Source organism: Trichosurus vulpecula, chromosome 2 (genome assembly GCF_011100635.1).
Source record: "Trichosurus vulpecula isolate mTriVul1 chromosome 2, mTriVul1.pri, whole genome shotgun sequence".
Classification (NCBI taxonomy): Eukaryota; Metazoa; Chordata; class Mammalia; order Diprotodontia; family Phalangeridae; genus Trichosurus; species Trichosurus vulpecula.
The window spans coordinates 198,074,883-198,102,683 of NC_050574.1; the positions used below are offsets into that span (position 1 = coordinate 198,074,883).

At 38.6% G+C, this 27,801-nt stretch overlaps 1 protein-coding gene across 1 annotated transcript in view; it reads right to left on the reverse strand.

Annotated features, from left to right (window-relative positions):
* Window positions 1-27,801, reverse strand: part of SOHLH2 (spermatogenesis and oogenesis specific basic helix-loop-helix 2) — a 65,537-nt gene that overhangs the window by 32,042 nt on the left and 5,694 nt on the right. Inside the window, exons 2-5 of the mRNA XM_036744008.1 lie at window positions 22,778-22,992; window positions 9,445-9,506; window positions 9,260-9,364; window positions 6,052-6,154 (exon numbers count right to left, since the gene is read on the reverse strand). Of these exons, the coding sequence (XP_036599903.1) occupies window positions 6,052-6,154; window positions 9,260-9,364; window positions 9,445-9,506; window positions 22,778-22,992 (485 nt within the window). The remainder of the gene's footprint in view (window positions 1-6,051; window positions 6,155-9,259; window positions 9,365-9,444; window positions 9,507-22,777; window positions 22,993-27,801) is intronic.

Sequence of the window (27,801 nt, forward strand, 5' to 3'; positions counted from 1 at the left end):
AGAAACAATCAATAATTTCATCAAAGAGAACAACAATGAGACAACATAACAAAACTTATAGGTTGTAGCCAAAGCAGTTCTTACAGGAAATTTTATATCTCTAAATGCATACATGAATAAAATTGAGAAAGAGGAGATCAATGAACTGGACATGCAACTAAAAAAGCTAGAAAAAGGACAAGTTAAAAATCCCCATTAAATACTGAATTAGAAATTCTGAAAATCAAAGGAGAGACTGATATAATTGATTGGAATTGGAAGAATTAGAAGTAGAATAGCTTGCAACAGAAAGTGGCAAATCTTAGCCAAGTAATGGGCTTCCTGAAAAATAGAATAAACCAAACACATTTCAATGACTCTGAGACAGCAATAAATGGTAGGTCAAAATAAAAAGACTGAAAAAATAGAAGAAAATAAGGTATCTAGCATCATAAACAGCTAACTTGGAAAACAGTTTGAAGAGAGAGAGTTTAAGAATCACTGGACTCCCTGGAAACTAAGAAAAACCTGGATACTATATTTCACCATAAATGAAAACTACCCAGATTTTTTAGAACCAGAGGGCAAAATGAAAACAGAAAAAATTCACTGATCCCTTCCCCTAAGGGAAAAGAGGACAGAAAAGTCTCAAAACTGTCATAACCAAAATCCAGAACTAAAAAAAGAGATACTACAGGCATCCATAAAGAAGCAATTTAAGTACCAAAGAAACTCAGTCAGGATCATACAGACCTGGCAGCTTCTACTATAAAACAGGAGAGCTTAAAATACAATGTTCCACAGGGCAAAACATATGGACTTACAACCAAAAATAACTTACACTGCAAGGATGAATATAATCTTGCAGAGAGAAAAAATGGATCTTTAATAGAAAAGAGACTTTCAGCAGTGCTCATGAAAAGACCAAAGGTGAGGAGTAGTAGCTCTGAAATACAAACATGAGTCAAGAGAAACTCTGAAAGATAAATTTATTTGAGCAATTGGAAGGAGTTTTATGATGACGTTAGCTAACATCCTAATGGGGGAAAAGAATCAAGGTCCCTTCAAAACCTGAATGTCTTCAAAAAGTACTGATTAAGTTAAATGAGAAAAACAGTGTACCTGGAAATGGAATCATTCTTTTATGTGTTTTTTTGGTGGGGAGGGGAAGGGAAGGTAACCAGAATACACTAATGGAAGGCATTAAACATTTTTGCTGAGCTCTCCCAATTCAACCCACTAAATAAGTTTTTAAAAAATGCCTCAAATCAAATTCTGGGAGAGGGGGAGAATCATAAATAAAAGTCACGGTATATCAGTATCTCATTTTTTCAGCTTAGGAAGACTTGAGAGGTCTGCCTCCAGATACTGGGGGTAGGGCTGGCTGGGATCACTGCTGGAGGAAGCAGCCCTCACTGTAGGACCTGGAGGGGAAGGCAGCACTCCCAGTGGCAGCAGAAGCAGCAGTGGTGGTATCAAGAATTTTCAGTGCCTAAGGACAGTAAGGGGAATAAACATCTGGTCAGAAAGATATTACAGAGGACTCTTGTACTAGCAACAGGTGCAGATCAGGTGCCATTTGGCAGATCCTTTGCCTATTACCCTGTTTTAGGTCACAATTTCAGGGCAAAGAGGAGAGGTTATGATCTATGGTTGGGAGGGAGCAGAGGCCCTACCTAGATAAGGAACAGGGTGCAGACCAAGAGGAACGTGACCAGAACTCTCCCTGGATTGCTACACCTTGGATGAATTGAAAACCTATAAGCCCTCCAGATCTAGCCACAAAAGTACAGGCTGGCCATTCTCACTCCCTCCCCGAGGTGAGCAGAGTCCAACTCTAATATAAAATCCAAAGTCAAGAAAAAGGCTGGTAAAATGAACATACAATAAAAAAAGAACCTGAACATAAAAAGTTTCTCTGGAGATGGGGAAGCTCAAGACACAAACTCAGAAGATAATGACTTGAAAATATTAAACAGGCAAAGCTTCAAAGAAAAATGCAGATTAGATACAAGCCCAAAAAGAATTCCTAGAAGAGCTGAGGAAAGAGCTAAAAAGAAAGCAAAAAAAAATTTTTAAATCAAATAAGAGTGGTAGAGGAAAAATTAGGAAAAGAAACAAGAGCAATGCAAGAAAATTATTAAATGAGAATTAACAACTTGATGAAAGAGGTATAAAATCTCACTGAAGAAAATTACTTCTCAAAAATAAGAATTAGTCAAGTAGAAGCTCTATGACACACCAAAGGACAATTTAAAAAGTCAAGAGACTGAAAAAATAAGGAAAACGTGAAATATATTCTTGAAAAATCAACTGCCTTGGAAAATAGATTGAAGAAAGATAATTTAAGAATTATTATACTGAAGTCTGTGATCAAAAAAGGAGACTACACATCATATTGCAAGAAATCATAAAGGAAAAATGGCAAGATATCATAGAACCAGAGGTCAAAGTAGAAATTGGAAGAATTCACTAATTGCCTCTGAAGGAGGTACATACTCTCTGAGGGAGACACCAACATGAAAACTCCAGGGAATATTACAGCCCAAATTCCAGAGTTCTCAGGTCAAAGAGAAAATACAACAATCATCCAGAAAGAAATAATGCAAATGCACACAGCCACAGTTAGGATACACAAGAATATACTGATACAAAAAGGAAGAAGAAGGGAGTGGAACTTGACGTTTCTTATAAAGTATGCAAGAATAAAAAATATACAACAACGGAAAAGGGAGATGGCAGAAATAAGCATTTCTCTTATGTGAACCTCATTCTTACCTGAAACAGATAAAGGAGGGTTGAACACACACACACACACACACACACACACACACACCCTGAACAGTCTGGTACAGAAATACATCAAACAGCAATGGGAAACAAGTGGGAATGTGGGGAGAGAATTGTTAAGGAGGATGATGATATAATACTGGGGAAGGAATAGTCATGAACATAATAAACTTGCTGATTTCCACGGTTGGGAGGTATTAAAAGGAGGAAAAAAGGAAAAGATTAGAATCTGAAGGAATGATCATTATTTGAGGAATTTTGAACAAACTGTGGCATATAAACGTAGTACAACATTGTTGCACCATAAGAAATGATGAAAGAGATAATTTCAGAGAATCTTGTGTAGTACAAACTGATACAGATTGAACAGAACAATTTATACAAGGATGGCAACACCGTAAAGAAAAACAACTTTGAAAGACTGCTCAGCACAACGACCAACTGTGTCTCCAGACAACCCATGCTGAAGCATGCTATCCATCTCCTGATACAGAGGTGATCAACTCAAGTTGCAGAGACAGATTTTTGCACATGGCTACTGTATGGATTTGTTTTGATTGACCATGCTTATTTGTTATAAGGGTTTTCTCCCCTTTATCTTAGTATTTAACTGAACAAGAAGGGGGAGGGAGACTCAAAAATAGGGATGCCAAAAAAAGGGCCACTGAAATATTTTTTAAATGCTAAGAGAACAGAAGGAATCATAGATAAGCAGGACAGTGTTACAAGTAACATATGGTATATACACATATGACATATATATTTTTTACATACAAGTAGTACAAAATAGAGATTCACCATTTCATACATAGTCCTCTTTTTGTGTGCTGTAGTACAAATGAAAATGATCAGAATTTGTCTGAAGTTTTCTTTTCTTTTTGGGTATTTAAGTTTGTAATTTTTTTTAAAAGAATCAAGTCTAATGGCCTTTCCCTAATTCTCATCCTCTGATTTCTCTGCTGTCTTTGACACTGCTACTCATTATCTCCTCTTACATACTGTCTCTGCTCCATATTTTGGGGACATTGTTCTCTCCTAGTTTTCCTCCACTCTGACTGTTCTTTCTCAGTCTATTTTGATGACTGAACATCCATGTCAGTCATTAACTCTGAGTTTACCCCAAGACTATTCTGGGTTCTCTTTACTTTTTTCTCTAAACTTTCTTGGTGATCTCATTAACTTCCATGGATTTAATTATTATCCATATGCATATGAATCTTTGACATATATCTATATCTATCTATAGATGTGCATCTATAGATAGACAGATAGATAGATCCAGTCCTAATCTCTCTCCTGAGCACCAAACTGACTGTAAGCCTCTCAAACTCAACACATTCCAAAAGAGAACTCATTTTCTTTTTCCCTCCCCAACCCATCCTTCAACCAAACTTCCCTATTATGGGAAGGGAAAGGGAACAAGCATTTATTGCACACCAATGTGCCAGGCACTATGCTAAGTGTTTTACATGTTATCTCATCTGAGGTTCACAACCATCCTAGGACATAGGTGCGATTATGATCTCCATTTTACAGTTGAGTAAATAAGGCCAACAGAGGTTATATGACTTGCCCAGGTCACAAATTTACTAAGTGTCTGAGGCCAGATTTGAACTCAAGTCTTCCTGACTCAAGGCCCAGTGTATCACCTACTGCACCACTCAGCTCCCTTATGGTCAAGGGCAGTTATCCTTCTAGTCACCTAGGTTCTTGACCTCAGTGTTATCCTTGACTGGTCACTCTCTGCACATATTAAATCATTTACCAAATCTTGTTTCTATCTCTAGAATACCTCTTGCATGTACCCGTCATTCTTTCTTCACATACAGCTTTACTCTGGTTAAGGCCCTCATCACCACTTGCCTAGATGGTTGCAATGGCCTTCTATCTGGTCTCCTTGCCCGAAGTCTTCACCCACTCCAATCCATCTTCCATCCAGCTGCTAAAGTAATTTTCCTTAAGTACGGATCTGATTACGTCACCCCCTTCCACCCAACAAACTCCAGGGGTTTCCTATTGCTTTTAGGCTCAAATATAAACTCCTCTGTTTGACGTTTAAAGCTATAGCCCCTCCCTACCTTTTCTTATACTTTACTTACCTTATAACACACTTTGCAATCCAACCATAACAGTCCTACTCACTTCTGTCTCATCTTCTGTCTTGTCTCCAGGTCTTTGCTCATGCCTGGAATGCACTCCCTCTTCACCTTCACTGTTTAAAATCCCTGATTTCCTTCAAGACTCTGCTCAAGTACCACATTTTTCATGAAGCCTTTCCTGGTTCCCCTAGATGCTCTTCCCAAAACCATATCAGGATTCATTTCGTATATATTTATATGGGCACATGCTGTGTTCCCATTAAAATTCAAGCTCTCCTAAGAGCAGGGACTGTTGCATTTTTGTCTGTATATTCTCATTGTGTTTAGCATAGGGCCTAGAATAAGTGCTTAATAAGTGCTTCTTGACTGACTGAAATGAAATTATGCAAATATGAATGTTTTAAAAACTATAAAGGACTAGAGAAATGTGAAGTATAATGAATGTTGTTGCCACTAATCATCCTAGAAAAATGGTCATCTAGCTGCTTTATGAGATAGCCCCATTCCATTTTTTGACAGCTTTGTGAGAAAGCTCTTCCTAAAACGGAAGTGAAATCTGCTTCCTGTATCTTATACCCACTGGATATACCTTGGGTCTCATCCCTATTCCACATACTAGTATTTCTAACAGATGAAGACAGTGAGCATATTCTACACCAGCTGGAGTCCTCTTTTCCCCAAGTTAAATTACTTTAGTTGCCTCAATGGTTCCTCATATTGCATGATTTTCTCACCATCGTAGTCAACAGCCTTGAAATGACCTATGGCTTAAAAAAAATGTAGTCACAGTTCCCAGAATTCAACCCAATACTCCAGGTGCTACCTAACCTGTTCAGAATACAGTGGTGAGTATTACTTTCATTGGTCTGGACACTAAATTTCTAGTAATGCAGTTTCAAATTATGCTGAATTTTTTTTTAGTTGTGACATATTCTTGGCTTATACTGAGCATATGTGCAAATTAGAATCACAGTCTCAACCCCTTTATTTTTACTGATGAGAAAATAATCTCAGAGACTTAAGGTTACATAGGTAGTTGGTGGCAGAGTTAGGATTTTAACCTAGGTCCTCTGACTCCAGATTGAGTACTACTGTAGCAAGTATTCAGAAAATTTTTTGTTAAATAACTATTTAAGTTTTGTCAAAATCATATATAACTTTTTTTTAACCACAAGAAACTAACCTATGAGGGACTAGATCAGTGGAACCATCTCTTAGGCTTTCATTAAAAGGTCTCTGTAGGGATGGTCTGGAGTCTTCCCCTCTGATTATATTTTCATTCTTAGCTGAAATTTAAAAGAGAACAACATAGGCTCTTTTTATTCAGAAAACACTGACAGAATAGCTACTAATCAAATGCAGAAATTCTAATCTGAAATGCAGCTGTCACTTTTCATTCAATAGAGCTTAGCAATATAATGCTTTTTAAATCAAAAGGAGCCTACAAAATTTTTTTTCCTACAAGAACATTTAAATGAATCAGAATGAATAGAGCATGAAATAATACAAGGCATACAGAGAAATTAGGTTCTATCTAGAGTAACCCTATAACAGCTGAAGATGTGGCAAACCCAAATGAGTAATGTATCCAGAAAAAAAATCAAGCTCTGGTTTTCAGGTAAGTATCTTGAGAGGAGAAAAATGTGCATGAGTCTGCAGTGGACAGCTGCACCATCAAAATATGACATCTAAAAGAATCGCTGCAGCTGCCTAGCCCAAGAGCAAAGATGAGATCAACTTATAGTGTACAATAATGAGTTGTAAATGTGAAAGGACATTGGACAGGTGCTAGAAAGCAGCTGTTCTATTCCCACCATGAGAATGGTCTTGCAGAAGGGGCTTTTGGTCAGTGGTTAGCCATTTCTAGGAAGAGCTTGGAGACCAGGAAGTTGACAAGACCCTGGAATGTTACTAAAACAGGTCTACAATCATGTTCAGAAAAATTAAAGGACCAGGTAGCCAATTAAGTGCTGTCCTATCTGGAAAGTAGAATACAAATTAAATCAACTCAAGCAGTTTCTTCCAGCCCTGTTTCTGTAGTTCTTCAAGAAGAGGTGCAAATGTCACCTTTGTGTGTTTTCCTAACAAGTACCACAGGCTTGGAAAGATCATCAATAGCTGTTGGCGATCAATGATTCTAACTGAGATAAAATCTGAAAGTTGACTTTCATGCAAATCAAACAGCAAATACAACATCCAATTAAACCATTTAGATAACAGATATATTAAGAACAATGAAGTTGGGAAATCTGAATTCTAATCATAATTTCCACTAACTGGTTAACTTTCATGAAGCCCAGATTTCCTTAAATGAAAAATGAGGATGACAGTTAACCTTTTCACCTCACAAAGAGTGAAATAAGATACTATATATGAACGTGTTTTGAAAAATCATAAAGTATTATATAAATTCAAGGTGTTAATGAAACTACACTTTATATTTACTCGTACAAGCTTACACTGACATATAATGATTCATTGCATTTTGGGAGGTTGCACAGTGAATAGAGTGTTGGGCCTAGAGTCAAGAAGCCCTGAGTTCAAATATTACCTCAGACATTTACTAGATGTGTAAAACTGGGTAAGTCACTTAATCTGTTTTCTTAGCTATAAAACTGGTATAATGATAGCACTTTCCTCAAAGGTATGTTGTGAGGACCAGATGACATAATATTGATAAAGCACTTAGCACAGTGTCTGGCATATCCTACAGAAATGCTTATTTTAAAGACTAAGGAATAGCTGTCCAAAAATTGCCAGAAACAAATAACATGTGTATACCAATGCTTATACAGAAGACTGTATAAGACTGTATATTCCACCTCACAATATATGCTGGTAAGTTTAATGAGTTCAAAGGATGAGGCCACTGTTGATGACTTTACATGTGAAGGTCTCTATAGTTTTTTAAGAGTTATGAACGTCCCTATCAAGTATGCCTCAGCATCAAGATATAATTCGATCAGGCGAGGATATTATAGATCTAAGTTATACTCTAGAATGTAAACTATTTGAAGACAGAGACTTTTGGGGGGGGGCTCTTTGCATGCCCAGAACCTAGTATACTGTCTTGCACATAGTAGGTGTGGATTAGAAATGGGCTTATAAATGGAAGCAGAGCTGAAATTTGAGGAGAAATTCAGTGACAGCTGAGTATAAGCCACCAGAGAATTGAAAGCAGATCTGGATCCCCCGAGTTTTAGTGGGGAAGGGTGAGGAAGAAAGCCTCCCTTTCCATGTACTTTCGCTCAACTCCAGTAAAACCATCACCACTTCAACTCCAGAAATGGTAGCATGGAGAGGCAGTGATAGAACCTCTTGGTTGGAGAGCTGGTAGCTGTAGAAAGGGGAACCATGCAGATAGTCTTTTAAAGGAGTGGCAAATGTTCCTGAACCCCAACTCTGACTAGGAGTGGTTAGAGCTCATATTTAAAGATCAAGATTATTTAAATGGAAAGGGCAAGAAGAGACTGAACAATGAGGTTTCAAAAGAGCAAAACCTGGATTTTGCCTTGTGTCTTGCCATGTGTCACTGAAATGGTACAGGATATGCGGGAAAAGAGTTGTTTTTCTAATAACCTAAGTTCATTTCCTTCCAAGGGGACTCTAAACCACTGGGATTGCACCATAAAGTTGGAATTCTATATCAATCCTCAGGGTAGAAAATGAGACTCATTAGGGGGAAGGAGAATGTTGTGATTATTATGAGCTCCTGTTAAGTTCTTTTTCCTGTTCCTGTATTTTCTTCAGCATTCTTTTTGTAGGGTGAAATAAAGGCTGCCTTCTACATGGATTCCTCAACTCAAATCTATTGAAATCTAGAATCAAGGCATATGCTGACAAGACATATGTCTGGGAAATTATTCAAAGGGAGATTTTGGGAGCAGCTCCACCTTACCAAAAAAAAATTGAAACTACATCATGTAGGCTTAGTATCTGGACTTCTGAACCATAGGTTACATTTATATGGCATACAATATTCACAACAGCATTGTGTGTGGCACTGTGAAATTTGTTTTAAGCTACCCTATGAAGAAGTATCCCAATGTAGTATAAAGCCCATTGACCTAGAAATCTGGGTTCCTAGCTCTACCACCTAATTCACTCTAGAACTTCAGAGAAGCCAGTAACCTTTGGGGCAGGTTCTTAACTCTGGGCTAAGAAATATTTTTATAACTGTTTTTCAATATAATTTTTTGATAATAATGTATATTTTAAGCTATGCATTTAAAAAAATGATTCTGAGAAGGGGTCTGTAAGCTTTCACCAGACTGCTATTTTGTCCATGATGCAAAACAGATATCTATTTTAGAACACTAGATACCATTTAAAAGATATAATATTAATAATAAGATATGTTTTAAACCTCTGGAAATACACTTTTCACTTACCAGTTTTTGAAAAGAAGGTTTTCCAATAATTTAGAACAATGCTCATTTTTTCCATTGTTAGTGGTTCTGTTAAAATAATATCTGCTCCGTGGCCTGAAATACAATCTAAGAATCTTTGGATTAAATATTGATCTAGCAGTTTTCATTTGGTGAGAAAACAAAGAGTCCACCAGAGTGACACATACCTTCAAAATTTTCTGGGATTATAAAAACAAACAGCAAGTGTATGTTTTTCTTTTTGCCAAATCTGGAGAGGGAAAACATCTAGTTAAAATGACAAAAAAAAGCAACATTCTAAATTTCCAAGTTCAGAAGCTTAGTTTATCTAGAATGAAGAAGAATGGCTTTCTTTGGATGTGCTGCAATATAAAATTAGGACAGTATGGTGAAACCTCATTGGTCCAGATTCCACTAATTCATAGCCTATGATAAAACTGATATGGATAAGGCTGAGTTTGGTCTTCTATTTATTAAAAGACCTTCAACACTATGGCAACTAAAATTTTAGGGGAAGTATTTTAAAACACCATATTCAAAGAACAAAGTATTTTAGGTGATAAGAAAATGCTAGTTTGAATACATTATATGACTTATATGCTCATTACAAAATATTTTAATCTCTTCAATAAAGCAGCAGTAGCCTTGGGCCTCTGGAAGGAGGACTTTCTCTGCATTCTACTCCTGGCGGTCCCACCAACTGCTCTGTGACCCTGAGTAAGTCACTTAACAACCTCAGTTTTATTCATCTATAAGATTCTGCTGTGTTCAACTCTTAGGTCCTTTCAGTTAGACAGAAACATGATTCTATAATCACGATTCCATGATTCAAAACTCCCTAAAAAAACCTCTGCCAGACAACATTACTAATATATTTTTTGTCCTCAATGTCTAGTATAGTGCCTGGCTCCTATGTGCTAGGTCAAGGGCAGGGAACCTGCAGCCTTGAGTCCACAAGTGGCCCTCTAGGTCCTCAAGTGTAGGTCTTTGGCTGAATCCTCAAGTGCAGCCCTTTGACTGAATCCAAACTGGATTCATGTGGAGGCCACATGTGGCCTTGAGGTCGGGGGCTCCCCACCCCCATGCTAGGGGCTTAATACTTATTGACTGATTTTAGTTATTTTATTTATTTGAAAGTAACAAAGTGGGGCAGGTAGGTGATACAGTGGATAGAGTACCAGGCCTGGAGACAGGAAGACCTGAATTCAAAGCCAGCCTCAGACACTTACTGTGTGACCTTGGGCAAGTCACTTAACCCTGTTTGCTTCAGTTTCCTCATCTGTAAAATAAGCTGGAAAAGGAAATGACAAACCACTCCAAGTATCCTTGCTAAGAAAACCCCAAATGGGGTCAGAGAGAGTCAGACACAACAGAAATGATGGAAAAACAACAACAAAAAGTGACATTTCTTTAAAAAACATTCCATAATTTACTGACTTTTCACTAATTTAGACTGAACTTTCCCTTAAATTCTATAATATGATAATTAACTCACAGGCATCAACTCAAATTGGATCCTGCTTCATGAGGGAAAAAGAGCTCTTAGGAGTAAGTGTGGTTAATGATAATGAGAAAGATAATGAGAAAGAAAGGCTCGAGAGAGGAGGTATATAAAACAACTGTTCTGAGGAGAAGAGACAGGCAGTGTGGCATAGTGAATACAACACTGGTCTTGAAGTCAGGAAGAATGGAGTTTGAATACTGCTCAAGATGCTCACCACTTGTGTAACCCTAGGTAACTCGCCTAACCTTTCTCAGCCTCAGTTTCCTTATCTTACAGGATTACTGCTAGGATTTTGTAAAGTTTAAAGTAGTACAGAAATGTTAGTTATTATTATAAAAGTTAGAGGAAAAAATGGGAGACCCCCACAGGGCTCTTCAGTCCTCAAGCTTTTTGCTCCCTCTGAAACTTCCAACACTGTTGATTATACCGTCCTCCTAGACATTCTTTCTCCCCTCTTGGCTTCCATGACACTGCACTCTGCTGGGTCTTCTCCTTATCTGAAGGTTCCTTCTTAGTTTTCTTTGTTGACTCCTCATCAGTCTTCCACCTTCCCAAAGCTGTCTCCTGGCCCCTCTTGTTTTCTCTTCTACACTCCGTCACTTAATCTCATCCATTCCCAAGTAGGCTTCTCTATAAGATGACAGCTTTCAAATATCTAGCCCTAATCTCTTTCCAGAAGTCTAGTTACACACTGGTAGCTATCTGCTGGTCCACTCTACCTGGATCATCAGCATCTCAAACTAAACATGTATAAAATGAAACACCTTCCCCCTCAACTCACCCCTCATTCAAACTCGCCTATTTCTGTTGAGAGTACTACCATCTTTCTAGTCACTGAAGCTGAAGCACTGGAGTCATCAAAGACTCTTTCCTTTCCTTACACTCCCATATCCCATTAATTGCCAAGTCTTGTCGATTCTGCTTTCACAGTATCTCTCACATCCATCTTCTTCTCTCCATTAACATGACTACCACCATAGTTAAGCCCTCATCTCTTCTCCCCTGGACTGCTAAAATAATAAAGATACTAAATAATCTTCCAGTGTCTCCCCTCTCTAATCTATCTGTCAGGGAGATGTCAAGATAATCTTTCTTAGGTCCAGATCTGACTATACCACTCCCCTGCTCAAAAATAGAGTGCCTTCCTTATCCCTGCCTCCTACTAGCCATACTGCACTTTAAAGTAAACTCTCTTTTGCAAAGTCTTTCCTGGGACCCTGTCATTTAATGATTCTTCCTTCCTTATATTTACATGTTTTCTCCTGGCAGCATAAAGTAAGCTGAGGGTAGAGCTGTTTCCTTTTGTCTTTATAGCATCTAACATGTAGTAGGCATTTAATAAAGATCTGGTAAATTGAATGGGGTACAATTAGTACTAATTAAGAGTTAACAAGAATTAATAAGCATGTATTAATCTCCTATTACATGTCAAGCACTGTGCGGAACTCTTTACAAATATCTGATTTGATATGAATAGCAGTATCTAAAAGGGATCAGGCATGCTTTATTCCACTCCTAACGCCCTGTCTGCAGGGAGGTGATCTTGGCTTTGTTAAGGCTCTTCCAGTTGAGAGATGACTGAAAGGTGCTACTAAACTGCAAAACTAATTGCCAGCCTGGTGACTGGATTTATGCCTTCTGTCATCTTTCTTTGATATGTAGTAAGGATGTAAGTTTCTCAAGGGCAGGGACTTTCTGCTTGTTGTTTACTTTTATTTATGTCCACAGCTCTAAGCCCAGTTTTTGGACTTGACCAGCCCAGCCAAGTTTGGAAAGGCTCATCAATACAAGGCTGGCCTTTATGTGATGAGTTTCTTTGACTATAGCAATTCTAAAATAACATTTATTAAGTCATAATGGAGTTGCACTGATAAAACCACAGGTTCCATAAAAACAAAATAAGAATTGTCATCTGCATTAGTGGAGGGAGCATCCAGATAGGTGAAACCAAAGACCCTTGAAGTATTCAAGTGCGGTCTGCTTTCATGCTTGTTTTGAAAGTGTGCATTTGTTCCACTGCAACAGATAAATTAGGGGATAATCTGACTAAAATGCAAGTTTATTTGTGCATGCTTTCCTCAGCAAGAAACAGAAAACCACACCCGGCCCAACCAAATTCAAAGTGCATCCACCTCAAACATCTATCAGCCTCCTCAGTTCACTGGATGTGTCATCTTGAAAGGCTGGCTGGCACTACTACTCACAAGCTACATAAACTCTTTGGATTCATATTTCTACAAGCAAACTTCAGATCTTTAAGGTAAAGTGACATTTTTATATCTTTTAGTGCAGGAAGAGCTGTGGGCAGAGGATGGCTGATCTGAACCCCAAAGTCTATCCCTAAAAACTGAGTTGCTGCCCCCAGTAGCTGTGCTCTCTCAACCTTGCCAGCCTGGGGACCAGGGGAACCAGGGCGCAGGTTAAGCAGCAGTCTAAAGTAGCGGCCATTGCCACTGCCACCAGTTATTGTAGCATTTATGTGTTTCTTAACCATTCAGCATATATGTGCGTATAATGCTTGCTTATATAAATATGAACATATATTTTAGTGGTTTTTAGGAATGCATATGTCACATTGTAGCAGAACTAACAGTATATAGGATCTAGTAATATAGTCATGACACTGGTGAGGAAAGAAAAGAACCTAATGCATTTACTATATTCTTACGTGAATTACAATTATTATATTATAGCTCTTCCTTTATCTTCCCAATTAAACTAAACTAAAAGCTCTCTGAAGACTGGACTCAAATCGTTCATCTTAATTTCTTTTGTCAAGTATAATGCCTTACACATATAGCAGGTGTTTAATACATGTTTTTGAAATGAACAGATGAATGAATAAGTAGCAAAATAGAAGCAAATGTGAAGAGAGAGGAGTTGCATGCTTGGAGGGATAATGGTGAGGCATTTGGTCATAAAAATGATTTTTCAGTTCAGAAAAATAATGCTAAGAAATCTCCTCAGAAGTATTTTGCACATGAAATTTCAATTTCAAAACATCAGTATCAATGCAAATTAAAACAATTCTGAGGTTCTACCTCATGCCTACTAAATTGGCTAATAGGACAAAAAAGGAAAATGACAAATAGTGGAGCGGATTTGGGAAAAATTGAGCATTAATGAAGTGTTGGTGGACTTGTGAACTGATCCAACCATACGGTAGAGCAATTTGAAACTATGCCCAAAGAGATATAAAACCATGTATATCCCTTGACCTAGCAATATCACTACTGGGTCTTTATCCCAAAAGAAAAAAAAGAAAAAGGGAAAAAGACCTATATATACAAAAATATTTATAACAATTCTTTTCGAGGGGTAAAGAATTGGAATTTCAAGGTATGCTCATCAATTGGGGAATTGCTGAATGAGTTGTGGTATGTAATTGTGATGGAATACTATTGTGCTATGGGAAAGGATGAGTGGGATGCTCTTGGAAAGGCCTGGAGAGATTTCCATGAGCTGATGCAAAGTGAAATGTCCTGTGTACAAAGTAGCAGCAATATTGTAAGATGATCAGCTGTAAATGACTTGGCTATTATCAGCGATACAATGGTCCAAGACAACTCTGAAGGACTTGGGATAAAAAATGCTATCCAACCCCAGAGAAAGAACTGGTGGTGTCTGAATACAGATTGAAGCGTACTTTTTTTACTTTATTTTTCTTGATTTTTTTTGGTCTATGTTTTCTTTCACAATATGACTATTATGGATATATTTTGCATGACTACACATGTATAACCTATACTGAATTGCTTGCTTTCTCAATGGGGGGAAGAGAAGGAGGAGGGAGGAAGAGAGAGAATTTGGAACTCAGAGTTTAAAAAATGAATGTTTAAAATTGTTTTTACATTTAACTGGGGAAAAACAAAAAACTGAATAAAAAATTTTAAAAATCATTACGTAATTTTTCAAAGAATTAGATCACAGAAGTCACTTGGAGCACATGCTAAAATGTGACAGATTTGTGCACATAGATTTATGTGCGCCAGTTTTAGATTATGAGCTTTAAAGCAGAATCAGCACTTTGGTCTTTGGGGCATTGGTACACAATCAACTGCCAGCCAAGACAGCTTCCCTCCTGTAGAATATAGATTGTAAATTTGTATACGGACATATTCAATAATCGGTAGAGCTCCCAGAATCCAATATTCTGCTCACAACCTCAGCTATTCAATCATTTCCTCTTTCAATCAATAAATTAGACACCCGGTCTTCTAGTTTCCACAGGCATCAAGACAAACCCTAGTTCCCATATATCTATTATTGCTTTTTAAAGGTCCTGGTTCTTTTTTTGTCTTTGTCAAATAATGTGTTTATTATTTTTCTTCTTAGACAAAGATCCTTAATTTGAGAGCCTAAATGTACATTAAAAAATTGAGGAACTACATGGCACAGTGCAAAGGATACTGGATTTGGAGTCAGAGAACTCAGGTTCAAATCTTGATCAAATCATTAAACCAAGTCACCTATCCTGTCTGGACCTCTTTCTTCATCTATCAAATGAAAGGACCTGGTAAAATGACCTCTGAAGTCCGTTTTGGGTAAAAATATATAACACTATGACCTATGAACCTAGAATTTGTATTCTAAAAATCTGCCACTTTTTTCTTGACATATATACATCAAGTTTGAATTCAACATCATTTAAACATAAATACTTTAATGGGCAAAAAGTATTTGTTAATATGAAAAGTTAGATATTCACCTTTTCAAATGTATATCCCAAACATTATTCACTGTGGCTGAATACCTTCTTCCCAGCACTCCCTGGAGCTCGCTTTTGTCCCCAAAGTATTTTTCTATCAGTTTCTCTGAATTCACTAAGTATGGAAGGCTTTTTTTTTAATGTTGAAATTGAATAAGGAAAATATTAGGGACCTTAAGTGCTCAATTTGGATAATTGTTGTACACTGAAGTGACCAAAAGAACCATATTGATAGTTTGTGATTTCTAAGTTTATAATTGAAAAAGATTCTATAACTTTTAAAGTTCCCATGAAGCAACCTCACCTTTCATGGTACTTAAAAGGACTTTATGGGATGTTAGTTTCTGTTCTGAATTAACTGGGATTTTTTGAATCTAACTACCTCGAACTGCTGAAGTGAAAAGCTCGTTGGTTTCTAAGAAGTATGTGTGGGAAGAGGATTGAGGCCTTGAGAAATTGCCCTGCTATCTTTTCCTGAGCATACCTGGGGTTTTTAAGACATGAAAGCCAAATCTAGCTTTGTGATCTCTGACAAATCACTTCTTTTCTCCAGGACATAGATGAAATAAGAGAATGGACAAGATGATCCCTTTCCACTTTTCCCTTCAAGCTCTAAGCAAAATTTACATCTATGACAGTGCAGACAAAAAAGTCCAGATCTCAAACTTAAATTGACTGTCTGAGTTAAGCATCAGTTAGGTGACACAATGGATAGACAGAACATTGGACTTGGATTGAGAAGTCCTGACTTCTAGTCCTGTTTCACACACTTACTAACTGTGTGACTCTGGGCAAGGCACTTGGTTTCTCAGTTGTAAAATAGAGATAATATAATATTAATCTACTTCCAGCTGCTGTGAGGATACAATGAGTTAATATTTGTAAAATGCTTTACAAATCTTTAAATGCTAATGATTGTAGAATTCCATCAATTTGTACTACTGCTATCTACAATAATCTGATTACCTACTTCAGAGGTCCAAATACAGGCCATACAGTCTTTCCTTTTCATCTCTCCACTACCATATAATCTACATTACTAAATAATACCAAAATTTGACAAAGGTATACAGTGAAAATAATTAAAATTACCATATGCAAACATTTAGTATTAAGAGGATCTCTACGCCTTTCCTGAAATTCAAACAAAGCTATTTTAATTACTTTTATTATCAAAGCTGTTTGATTTTGTCCCTTCTTGTTCCCTTAACTGGTATGTGATTATAGACTATACTCAGATTTTCTACAAACCATATTTAAGGGGATTGGGGGGAAGTATAGCTTATACATTAAGACAAAATTAATCTGAAGAAAGAGACATAATGCTACATAATATCAAAAGAGGGGCTTGGAAGCAGGTAAATCACAGGAATTTGAAGGGATGAAAAGGCACACACTAGGACTCTTCAACCATCTAAGACTTGAATTTTTATTAGGAATATCAGAATTCATGAAAAAGGACAGGAAACCTAGGCACTGCCCAAAGAAAACAGATTTTGAGAAAATATATTTTGAAGGGTGCAGAGAAAGAATAAGTAGTCTCAAACAGGTTAGTGTTTTGCAGGAAGTCAGCAAAAGAGTATGCTTCTAATAAAGTGGAAAGAGTAAAGCTACTGAATGAAACCAGTGTGGCGGTATGGGAAACTCATGATCAACTCAGATTTTTAAAATGACACTGGAAATAAGACCAGGCCATTGATGATGAAGTGTGGCAAGTCCCTATGAGAATGGCATTAGAAGCACTAGAAGATGCTAAAGCTGGTAACCAATAACAAAACAAACAAAAAAAAATCTGTAAAGTTCAAAAGGAAGACAGAAAAAAATCAACCATGAAGTATTTATGAAAGAAAGGATAGGACTAGTCCTTGGAATAGATGGGATGATAGCAGACAATGGTGAGAACCTTAAACTCTTAATCCCTGTCCGCAAGGGTCTCACTTCTATTCAGGAAAAACATACACACAGAGAGAGAAATGCAAACTATATTCATAAAATAAGAATTCAGGAAGAATAGATGAACACTAACAAATAACTGTGAACATCTGGAAAGGTCTTATGCAAAAAAAATCAAAACATCACTTGAGCTCAAACTTGAAGGGAATCCATGCTTCTGAGAAGTAGAGATGAGGCAAGAGGGCCTTCCAGGGATGGCTGACAGCTTGTGCAAAGCACTGCAGCAGGAGACTGCAGGCTATGAATGGGGATCATATATTAAGAAATGGAAGGGGTCTTACAGGTAATCTAGTCTAACTTCCTCATTTTACAGATGAGGAAACTGAGTCCAGGGAGGTTAAGTGACCATTCAAACTGGGCTTCTTGGAAACCAAATCCAATTCTCTTTCCACTGCACTATACTGTCAGTAGACCAAGTTGCACTGTATTGTATAGCAGGCCAAGATAGACTGTATAACGTAGAACAGGGGTGGGGTACCTGTGGCTGTCAAAGGGCTGTATTTGAGGATCTAGAGGGCCACGTGTGCCCTTGAGGCTGCAGGTTCCCCACCCCTGAATTGTACAACAATAGGAAACAAGTCTAGAAGGATAGGTTCGTGTCATATTGTAAAGGATATCAAATACCAAACGAGCAGAGTTTGAACACATCTACTATGAGACTTAGATGGTGTGTGGGTTAGGCTTGATGAACTATCCTTATGTTTCTTTTTTCTTTTCTTTACAAGGGATGGTAGAGAGAGACATTTGGAAACTGAAGTGGTATAAAAGCAAAATAATTTAAAAATAAAAAAAAATTAAATAGAGTTTGTATTTTTTTCTAGTGACAACAGGGAATCACTGAGGCTTCCCTAGCAAGTAGTAACGTGGTCACAGTGGCCTTCTGAAATGTTGATTTCTTCAATGTGTGGAGGATGGATTTTAAACAAGAGGGCCTAGGGGCGAGAAGATCAGGGTGATCATTGCAGTAGTTCAGGCAAGTGGTGGCCAGGTTCTGAACTGGGGGAAGGGGGAAGAGAGGCTGTAACAGCTGAGAGAAGGACGGGTGTAAGATGTCCTGGAGATATCAGCAAGACTTGAGAACTAATGGAATGCTCAGGGGGAAACAGAGTGAAGAGTGTAGGACGACTACAGGGTTGAGAACCTGCAAGAAAGGACGGACAGGAAAAACAAGCATTTAATAAGTGCCTACTGTGTTTCAGACACTGTACTAAGTGCTTTACAAATAGTATCCCGTTTGACCCTTACGATGACCCTTGGAGGTGGGTGTTATTACCTTCAATTTACAATTGAGGAAACTGAGGCAGACAGAAGTTAAATGACTTGTCCAGGGTCATGCAACTAGTAACATTATGAGGCAGAATTTGAATTCAGGTCTTCCTGACTCCAGGCTTAGTGCTCTATATCCTTCATCATCTAGCTGCCCCTACCCTGTGTGACTGGAATGATGGTGTTAAAGACTCACTGGAGTGCCTGCCCAGTGCCAGGCACTGTCCTGGGTGCTGAGGATACAGGAAAAAAAAATAGCCCCTGCCCTCAAGGAGTTCATATTCTATGGGGAGAGACCTATATATACACGTACAAGACAGAGAATGCCCCAAAAGACCAGGTCCAGTTTTCTGTCATTATGACGTAAAACTGCACCAAGATTTTTGGGCCACTGTATGCAGAAAATACAGTAACTTAGAGGGGAAGTACTAGCAGCTGGGGAATCAGAAAAGACCTCCTAAGGAGGTGGTACTTTTGAAGGAAACTGGGAATCCTAGAGATTTTCAATGGAAATAGGAAAATTGGGAAGGAATATGTTACAAGCCTACCAAAACCTGGGCTTTTAGTTCCTTACATGAGACATTCCATCTCCTATCTCCATGCTGTTGCATAGGCTGTCCCCCAAGCCTGGAATGCATTCCTTTTTTTCTTCTCGTGGAACAGAGGTTAAACTTGTTCTGCTTCCCCTAAGACCAAGTATAGACCAAGGACTGGGAGTTGCAAAGAAGCAGAGTTAGGCTTGATGTAAAGAAAAATTTTTCTAACATTTAAAGGTATCCAAAGTAAAATGGGATGCCTTGGTAGAAAATGGGTTTCCCTTCACTGGGGATCTTCAAGGAGAAGCTAGACTTCGGGGCAGGTGGTCTACAGGAGATTCTTGAATGGTTGAAATGGATGTTCTCTGAAGTTATTTCCACCTTCGAGTCCATGAAACTCAGAATGCTTGGCAATCAAGTAGACCAAAAAGTCCAGTTCTAGTTTGCTATGATCCCAACTGACATTGCTGCTTCAGCTACACATCAAAATCATTTTCCTACTCCCTTAGTTTTCTTTATAAGAAAATTTTTATATTCATCCATAAGTTGTCTTCTTTAGGTGACCTTCCTATCTATTCCTTAACTTTAAGAAAAAATTTGGTTGGGGTGGGGGTGGGGGGAGGCAGCTAGGTGGTGCAGTGAATAGAGCACAAGCCCTGGGGTCAGGAGGACCTGAGTTCAAATCCGGTCTCAAGACACTTGACATACTTACTAGCTGTGTGACCTTTGATAAGTCACTTAACCCCAACTACCCTGCCTTCCTCCCTCCAAAAAAAAAAAGAAAATTTGGTTCTCACTAGTAGTTGATTGTGTGACAATCAACTTTGATACACTTAGCTCTTCTCAGCAATACATAAAATGGTCTAAGACAATTCTGAAAGACTCATGATGGAAAAAGCTATCCATATCCAGAGAAAGAACTATAGAACTATAGAGTCTGAATGCAGATGGAAGCTTTATTTTCTCTCTCTGTTTTTCCCCCTTTCTCTTACTTCTTCCCTTTTGTTTTGATTCTTCTTTTACAACACGACTAATGTGGAAATATGTTTGATATGACTGTACATGTACAGCCTATATCAGATTGCATGCCATCTTGGGGAGAGGGGAGGAAAGGCAGGAGGAAAGATTTAGAACTTGAAATCTTATAAAAGTGAATGCTGAAAACTAAAAATTAATTAATTAAAATTAAAAATTAAGGGAAAAAATAACATTTGGTTTTCCTTGAGAAGGAAACGAAGTCCTTCCTGTCTGTGTTCATGGTCTGCTTGGGAAGTAGAGGTAAAAATAAACCTCAAAACACTATCTCCAGGGTTCCTAAAAGCGACGACAGACATTTAGGGCTCAGGTGGGCAATAGGCTTCACTTGGTCCCAAACTCTCACTGTTATTTTCTCCAAAAAAACTTCTACAGGTCTATGACTTCTCTGTTTACAAATTTTACAATAGTAAAGTACCCAAACTAATGAGCTTTCCTTTTCCATTTAAGTGTAATGGTTAGTGAAAAGTAAGTGCTCCATTTTGTATGGTAACAAGTCCTAAATCTCTGCCATCTTGGAAGCTATTAGTTCCAGGTTATGAGAATATAAATTATCAGCCTGCCTACACCATAGCCTTTTACCCTAAACTATATAAACTGATTCTAATTAATTGAATGCCCTTGTCCCTCTGAGCCTTCTCTCAGCTCATTCCCTAGGCAAGAAAGGCCCTACTCTAGATGTCAAAGTTTTTTCTCTTTGATAAAGATGTCAAATGACTTGCCACTAGTCTTCATGCCTTTCCAGACTATACTGCTGACTCTCTGGACTTACTTTACCATGCTGCAGAAACCTCCTCATCCTGGAAGTTCAATATACCTCCTAAATTTTTCACACTGGACATACCTGCTGCTACAGCCCCTTCCTCTGATTGGTTGGTTCCTCCCAAAACCTCTATTTTAAGGCAAACATTTCGGCCAGCCATGTCTTCATTCCTCCTCAGGTCCCCCACTCCTGACTCACTGGACTTTCTCTACTATGTTCTTATATACTTTTCAGCTCAATTTTACTTGTATGTTCCCGTTGGAATATAAGCTCCTTAAGGGCAGGGATTGTCTTTCTCTTTGCTTATATTTGTATTCCCAGCATTCAGCAGTGTCTGGCACGTGTTTATCAAATGCTTGCTGACTTGGTTTCACTTACCTCCTACAATGTCTATACAAATACCATTAGAGATGCTTGCTAATGACTTCCCTGTCAAAATCCATCACAATAAAAGACACCTCTTCATCTCCTGTACCACAAAACATCTCTGAAGCTCTAAGATTTTCCCCTGAACTCTTTCTTGCCTTATTCAGAAAGCAGTTTAGGTTGCTATGACAGCAAAAATGTAGTACAAAAGTCTATCTTTTTTGCTGTTTCTAAAGTGGTCTTGCCCAAAGAGTAAGAAAGCCCTAGAATTACATAGGACCTAATCACTTCCATCCTTTCAAATGATCATTAGAAATACAGCATTGTTAAATTTCTTTCCAAAGGAGAAATAAGAATTTCTATAATCTTCCTAACTGGCCGTGCTTTATTGTAGACTGTCACTGGGAAACCATAAAGGGATGCCCAGTGTATTGCTTTGACAAAAGGTTAAGTGGCCTAGAGTAGTGGCAGCAGCCAACTTTACATTTCCCTTGCAGGACAAATCCCATGATACCACAAAATGGATCCTTGTACCTGTGGGAGAGGAGGTGTACGCCTCGCCAGTTCAACCTGGAGTGTCCCAGTTTGTGGACATATTTTGTGGGAAGGGGTAAATTTGTTTGGGTTGGCTTTATAGGAGCTCTCTGGTAGTTTCAAGGTACCACAACCATGTCTCAAGAAAGCCAGATCAGTCCAGATCTCCTTAAGGGACTCAGACCCACTAGGAAATAGTCTTAAGACAGATCATTCCTCCTATCCTTGGTTCCTCAGTCTTCTAGAACTGACCTGTGCCAGCCCACAGGGCTTTAAGATGGTACAGGAATATTGAGACTTCTCTGATTTAGACCTAATGATACTATCAATGATCTGCTAGCATTTAGAATTTATATAGTGCTTTAATCCCTGCTTTCATCCCAGAACTCCTCCAAAATAGAGAGAACACATTAACAACAGGGTATACCCCCCATCCCCCCCACCCCCCCCACAAAAGGCAAGCCCATTTCATGGCCAACCTGGGCTATAGACATAGACTCTATACACTGCGATACTGGACATCCAATTGTTACATTCAGGGGGCAGTGACAATAGTAACAACATGCTAAAAGGTGCCCCAGGACATTGACATGAAGATTTAATGTATGAATAATAATGATATAGTTTTATGTTATCTCATTTTATTTTTTATTATTCTATTTATAGTTTATAAATGCTACCCTGGAAAGCTACTGGATTTATGCAAGCACTTGCTATAAACAACTAATTCTTTTTTCCCCCCACCTAATTCTTTTTCATTTTTTTAAAGCAGATCACTTATATAATAGCATAGGAAACAAAAATTTTTTATCAAGACATATCCTGTTATACTTTTATTCAACTCTTTAAAATTTACCTAATTAATTTGATAGCTTCTAGTTCCTCTGTAGTTGGCAATGAGTTCATCTTCAGGAAAATCATGTTAAATGTGAAATCATCCAAAAAGACCGAGGCACTCTTCACGTCACTAATGGTGATTGTGATTTCAGCTGTATTTGAAAATAATCTCTGTACAATTTCAGCCAGGTCCCCAACAGCAACATCTCCAACTAATAAGAGGTCAATTTCTGCCTAAAGGAGATGGGGGATGGGACGGGGGAAAGTAACAAGCACCACACAATTAGTATGGAGTCTGAGAGAAGATTCACAGCTGTCAAAGAAGAGAAAAATAAATGACACAAATATCCAGGACTTCATTACATTAGTACAGTTTGTATTATTTCTAGTAATTTCTCGCAAAAAGTCTGTGTGGTTGTTTTTGCAAATGTCTATTTTTCACAGAATCACAAAGTTGAAAAGGATCTTAGTGGCTAATTTATCCAACCCTTACCTGAAAAAGAATTCCCTCTAGAATATATTTGACAAGTGGAGATCTTCAATGAGGGGTAATTCACTATCTCCTGAGTTAGACCAGTTCACCTTTGAATAGCTCTAATCACTAGAAAGGTTTTCCTTATTTCTAGCCTAAATTCGCCTCTTGGTAATGAGATTCTGTTCTCCACACTCTCTGCTTTTAGTTCTGCCCTCTGAAGACAAACAGAACATATCTAATCCCTCTTGTTGGTGCATGATGTTGTTGTTTGTCCTTCCTTCTTGAAAAGGACCAGAACATTGGAAAGGTGATGTCATGTCTTGCAAGTAAATTGGATTTAAATGAAAGAGAGCTATGCACAATCACCGGGCTCACTCTCTCCTCCTGAACCATCTGGGCCCAGTGGCAAGATATAGAACAGGATGACTAGAGGTGGCCCCAGATGCAGTGGGAGACCTTGGCCTTTTTAAGCTAAGGTCTTTCCTAGGTTTCAGTCTGCCTGAGGCAATACCCATTCAGTGATTAAGGCTGGGTAAGAAATGAGGCAAAAAACGGCCTCTTTTACCAACTCAAAAAAAAATCAATCTGGGAATGGAAGACCCTCAGAGTTTCTGGACCAAACATTAGCAATTGCTATTTACAGTCACCCGGAGCCATCAGAACCCAAATAACGATCAAGGTAGACTTAGGCTGGGACCTATTGTTGGCCAATTAATTAAGAGTCCATGTGTGATGTGCATAACTGCCAGATAGGCTAGTAGGTTAGTCCATTGAGCCTCAGAGGATGCCTTGTGGGTGTGTGATTAAAGCTCAAAGGATGTTGAATGTACACAGTACCAGAGAGAGAGAGGATTTTTACATACACATACAACCCCCTCGCCCCGCCCATGCACATGTGCATTTCAAGTGTATGAAGCAAGTTATTCTAACCCAAAGGCAGCTAGATGGCACAGTGGATATAACCCTAGGCTTGGAATGAGGAAGACTCATCTTCCTCAGTATAAATCTGGCCTTAGACACTTACTAGCTAGGCAACCCTGAGCAAGTCACCTAACTCAGTTTCCTCATCTGTAAAATGAGCTGGAGGAGGAAATGGCAAACCACTCCAGTATCTTTGTTAAGAAAACCCCAAATGGGGTCATGAAGAGTTGGACACAACTGAACAACAACAAATCAAAACTCCAAATTTTCTTTTCTCCAGGCTAAACATCCCCAGTTACTTCAGTTCTGAGACTAGGTGAACTTGAGGCCTTTTAAAATGTGGCACCTAGAACAGGTTAATCTACATAGAGTGTACCTACAGCAAAAAGCAGCAAGATAATTATATACCATTCAAGCTCTCGAGCCTGGTCAAATTTGGAGGAGTAAAGTAGGGGAAAAGGAAGTGATAGACGATACCATAAATAGAAATAAGGAAGACTGGATGTGTTAAAAATATACATTCATAAACAATTCCTTACTACTTGAGAGTAATACAGTTAATTTAGATTCCCATCAAGAGTAAGAAGATCAGAGTTCAAATACTGCCCTGATGCTTACCGTCATGTTAGCTTGGGCAAAAGGCTTCAGACCACTCCACAACAACTAGGCCTCAGTTACCTCTGTAAAATGGGGGAGTTGGACCATTGGCCTCTGAAGTCCCTTCCAGAACTAGATCTAAGGAGCGGTGAACTTGACCAGTAAAAAAAAAAAAAGCAGATCAAATTTCCTATGCTGATCAATAGTGTAATTGGACTGGTGAATAGCCCCTGCACTTCCAGCCTGGGCAAGATAAGGAGACGTAGACTCAGAAACAACCTCCACCCCCAAATAACAAAATAAAATAGAACCTAACACAGTGCCTTACTTGTAAAATTTGCTCCAGAAAAACTTATTGAATGGAATTATAGTGTAATGGAGCTTTTCACATGCCCAGATAGCCTAAGATGGAGGCACCCACATGGGAGATAGCAGGGATCTGCATCTGGGAGAAGACATTTTGTGTTGTCCTACCATATGGGTGGGAACAGCCTCTTTCCCTTGGCTGTGCAGCTGGAGTAGGCTTGATCTTTAAAAACACCAGATTAAAACAGTCCATCAACTGGGGGATGGCTGAACAAGCTGTGGTATATGATTGTGATAGAATATTACTGTGCTATAAGAAATAATGAGCTTGAATGAGCTTAAAAAATACGGACAGACTTGTACAAAATAATGAAGAGTGAAACGAGTAAAACCAAGAGAACGTTGTATAGCATAACAGCAATATTGTTTTAAGAACAATTCTGAGTAAATAAATCATTTTAACTATTATAAACACCCAAATTAACTACAAAGGACATACAAAGACGCTATCTGCATCTAGAGAAGGAACTAATAAATAGAAGTTAGATATAGGATGATTTTTACATACATATAGATGCATGCACATATGTGTACTGTGTTTTTGTGCACCTGCACACATATATTTGTATCTAATGGTAGTCACTGGGGGAAGAAAAAAAGAAATTTACTTAACTATGTATATTTATTATATATTTAGAATGAATATGGCAAGTTGTACATAAAAGACTTGCAGTTTCACGTTCAATCATCTTTTTACTGTGTTATGGAAATGCTTGTTTTATTTCATAAATTAAAAACTAAGTAAAAATTGAAAAACAACACATCAGATTGGGACAATCTCTCTTGCCAGCAGTATTCAAGAAGGAGAAGGTCCTGCTCACCTAGACCATAGATGCTAACACTGAGCTGAGTGTGGGGAAAGTGTTACTTTCTCTCCTCTGCCTTTTAAATGGGGTAGCAAAACCAAGTTGGGCCTTCTGGTCTGTTTCACTTGTCTTTTTTAATTCTAGATGTAGGAGGGACTAGCGTGAGCTCCCCACCAAGTCCCTCCAAAGACCTATAAAAAATGGCTCTGAACCAATTCTAGAATTGCAGAACCTACAAAATAGCAGAGGGAAGCAGGGCTCCAGCCCAGGACAACCTGGATGGTTGCTGGGTAAGGTCTTTCGCGCATGGAGCTAGGAGCGGAGCAGAGCCCAGCATGGGCCGCATGGACCAACCAGACCAGGAGCCAGGTGGAGCGGGCCCTAGCGCCCTGAATCAGTGAGCTGCAGCAGTTGCCAGACTTCTCAACCCACAAACACCAAAGACAACAGAGAAGGTTAGTGGGAAAAGCTGCTGGGGACAGAGTGAAAAAAGGAGTTCCTGGTTTGGCCACCTCGGGGCAGCGGTGGTGGGGAAGCTACAGAACTACAGCTGCAGTTGCTTCTGGCCCCAGGCCCACCTGGTGGGAGAAATTAAGTGGCAGATCAGAGCAGGAGTGAAGAGCCTGCTGAAGATCTAAGTCCAGTCTTAGTTGGGGGTTCTTGGGGAAGGAGGAGTGCTGGTGTGGCAGAGCTGGTGCGTTCCCCCCAAGCTTGGAACACAGTACTTTTTACTTTACAAGCAGTCATACCAAGCTGAAAAATTCAAGGGTCAAGTTAGTTGGCTGGGAACATGGCCAGGCAGAGAAAACGCACCCAGATTCAGTCTCAGACTTTGGAATCTTTCTTTGGTGACAAAGAAGACCAAAACATAAAGCCAGAAGAATTCAACAAAGTCAAAGAGCCTACACCAAAAGCCTCCAAGAAAAACATGAACTGGTCCCAAAGATTTGGAAAAGCAAGTTAGAGAAGAAGAGGAAAAATTGGGAAGAGAAATGAGAAGGATGCAAGAAAACCATGAAAAACAAGTCAATGATTTGCTAAAGGAGACCCAAAAAAATACTGAAAAATATACTGAAGAAAACAACACCTTAAAAAATAGACTAACTCAAATGGCAAAAGAGCTCCAAAAAGCCAATGAGGAGAAGAATGCCTTGAAAGGCAGAATTACCCAAATGGAAAAGGAGGCCCAAAAGACCACTGAAGAAAATACTACCTTAAAAATCAGATTGGGGCAAGTGGAAACTAGTGACTTGATGAGAAATCAAGATATTCTAAAACAGAACCAAAGGCATGAAAAAATGGAAGACAATGTGAAATATCTCATTGGAAAAACCACTGACCTGGAAAACAGATCCAGGAGAGATAATTTAAAAATTACTAGACCACCTGAAAGCCATGATCAAAAAAAAGAGCCTAGATATCATCTTTCAAGAAATTATCAAGGAGAACTGCCCTGATATTCTAGAGCCACAGGGCAAAATAGAAATTGAAAGAATCCACGGGATCGCCTCCTCAAATAGATCCCAAAAAGAAATCTCCTAGGAATACTGTCGCCAAATTCCAGAGCTCCCAGATCAAGGAGAAAATATTGCAAGCAGCCAGAAAGAAACAATTTGAGTATTGTGGAAAAACAATCAGGATAACACATGATCTAGCAGTTTCCACATTAAGAGATCGAAGGGCTTGGAATACGATATTCCAGAGGTCAATGGAGTCGGAATTAAAACCAAGAATCACCTACCCAGCAAAACTGAGTATCGTGCTCCAAGGCAAAATATTGACTTTCAATAAAATAGAGGACTTTCAAGCTTTCTCAGTGAAAAGACCAGAGCTGAACAGAAAATTTGACTTTCAAACACAAGAATCAAGAGAAGCATG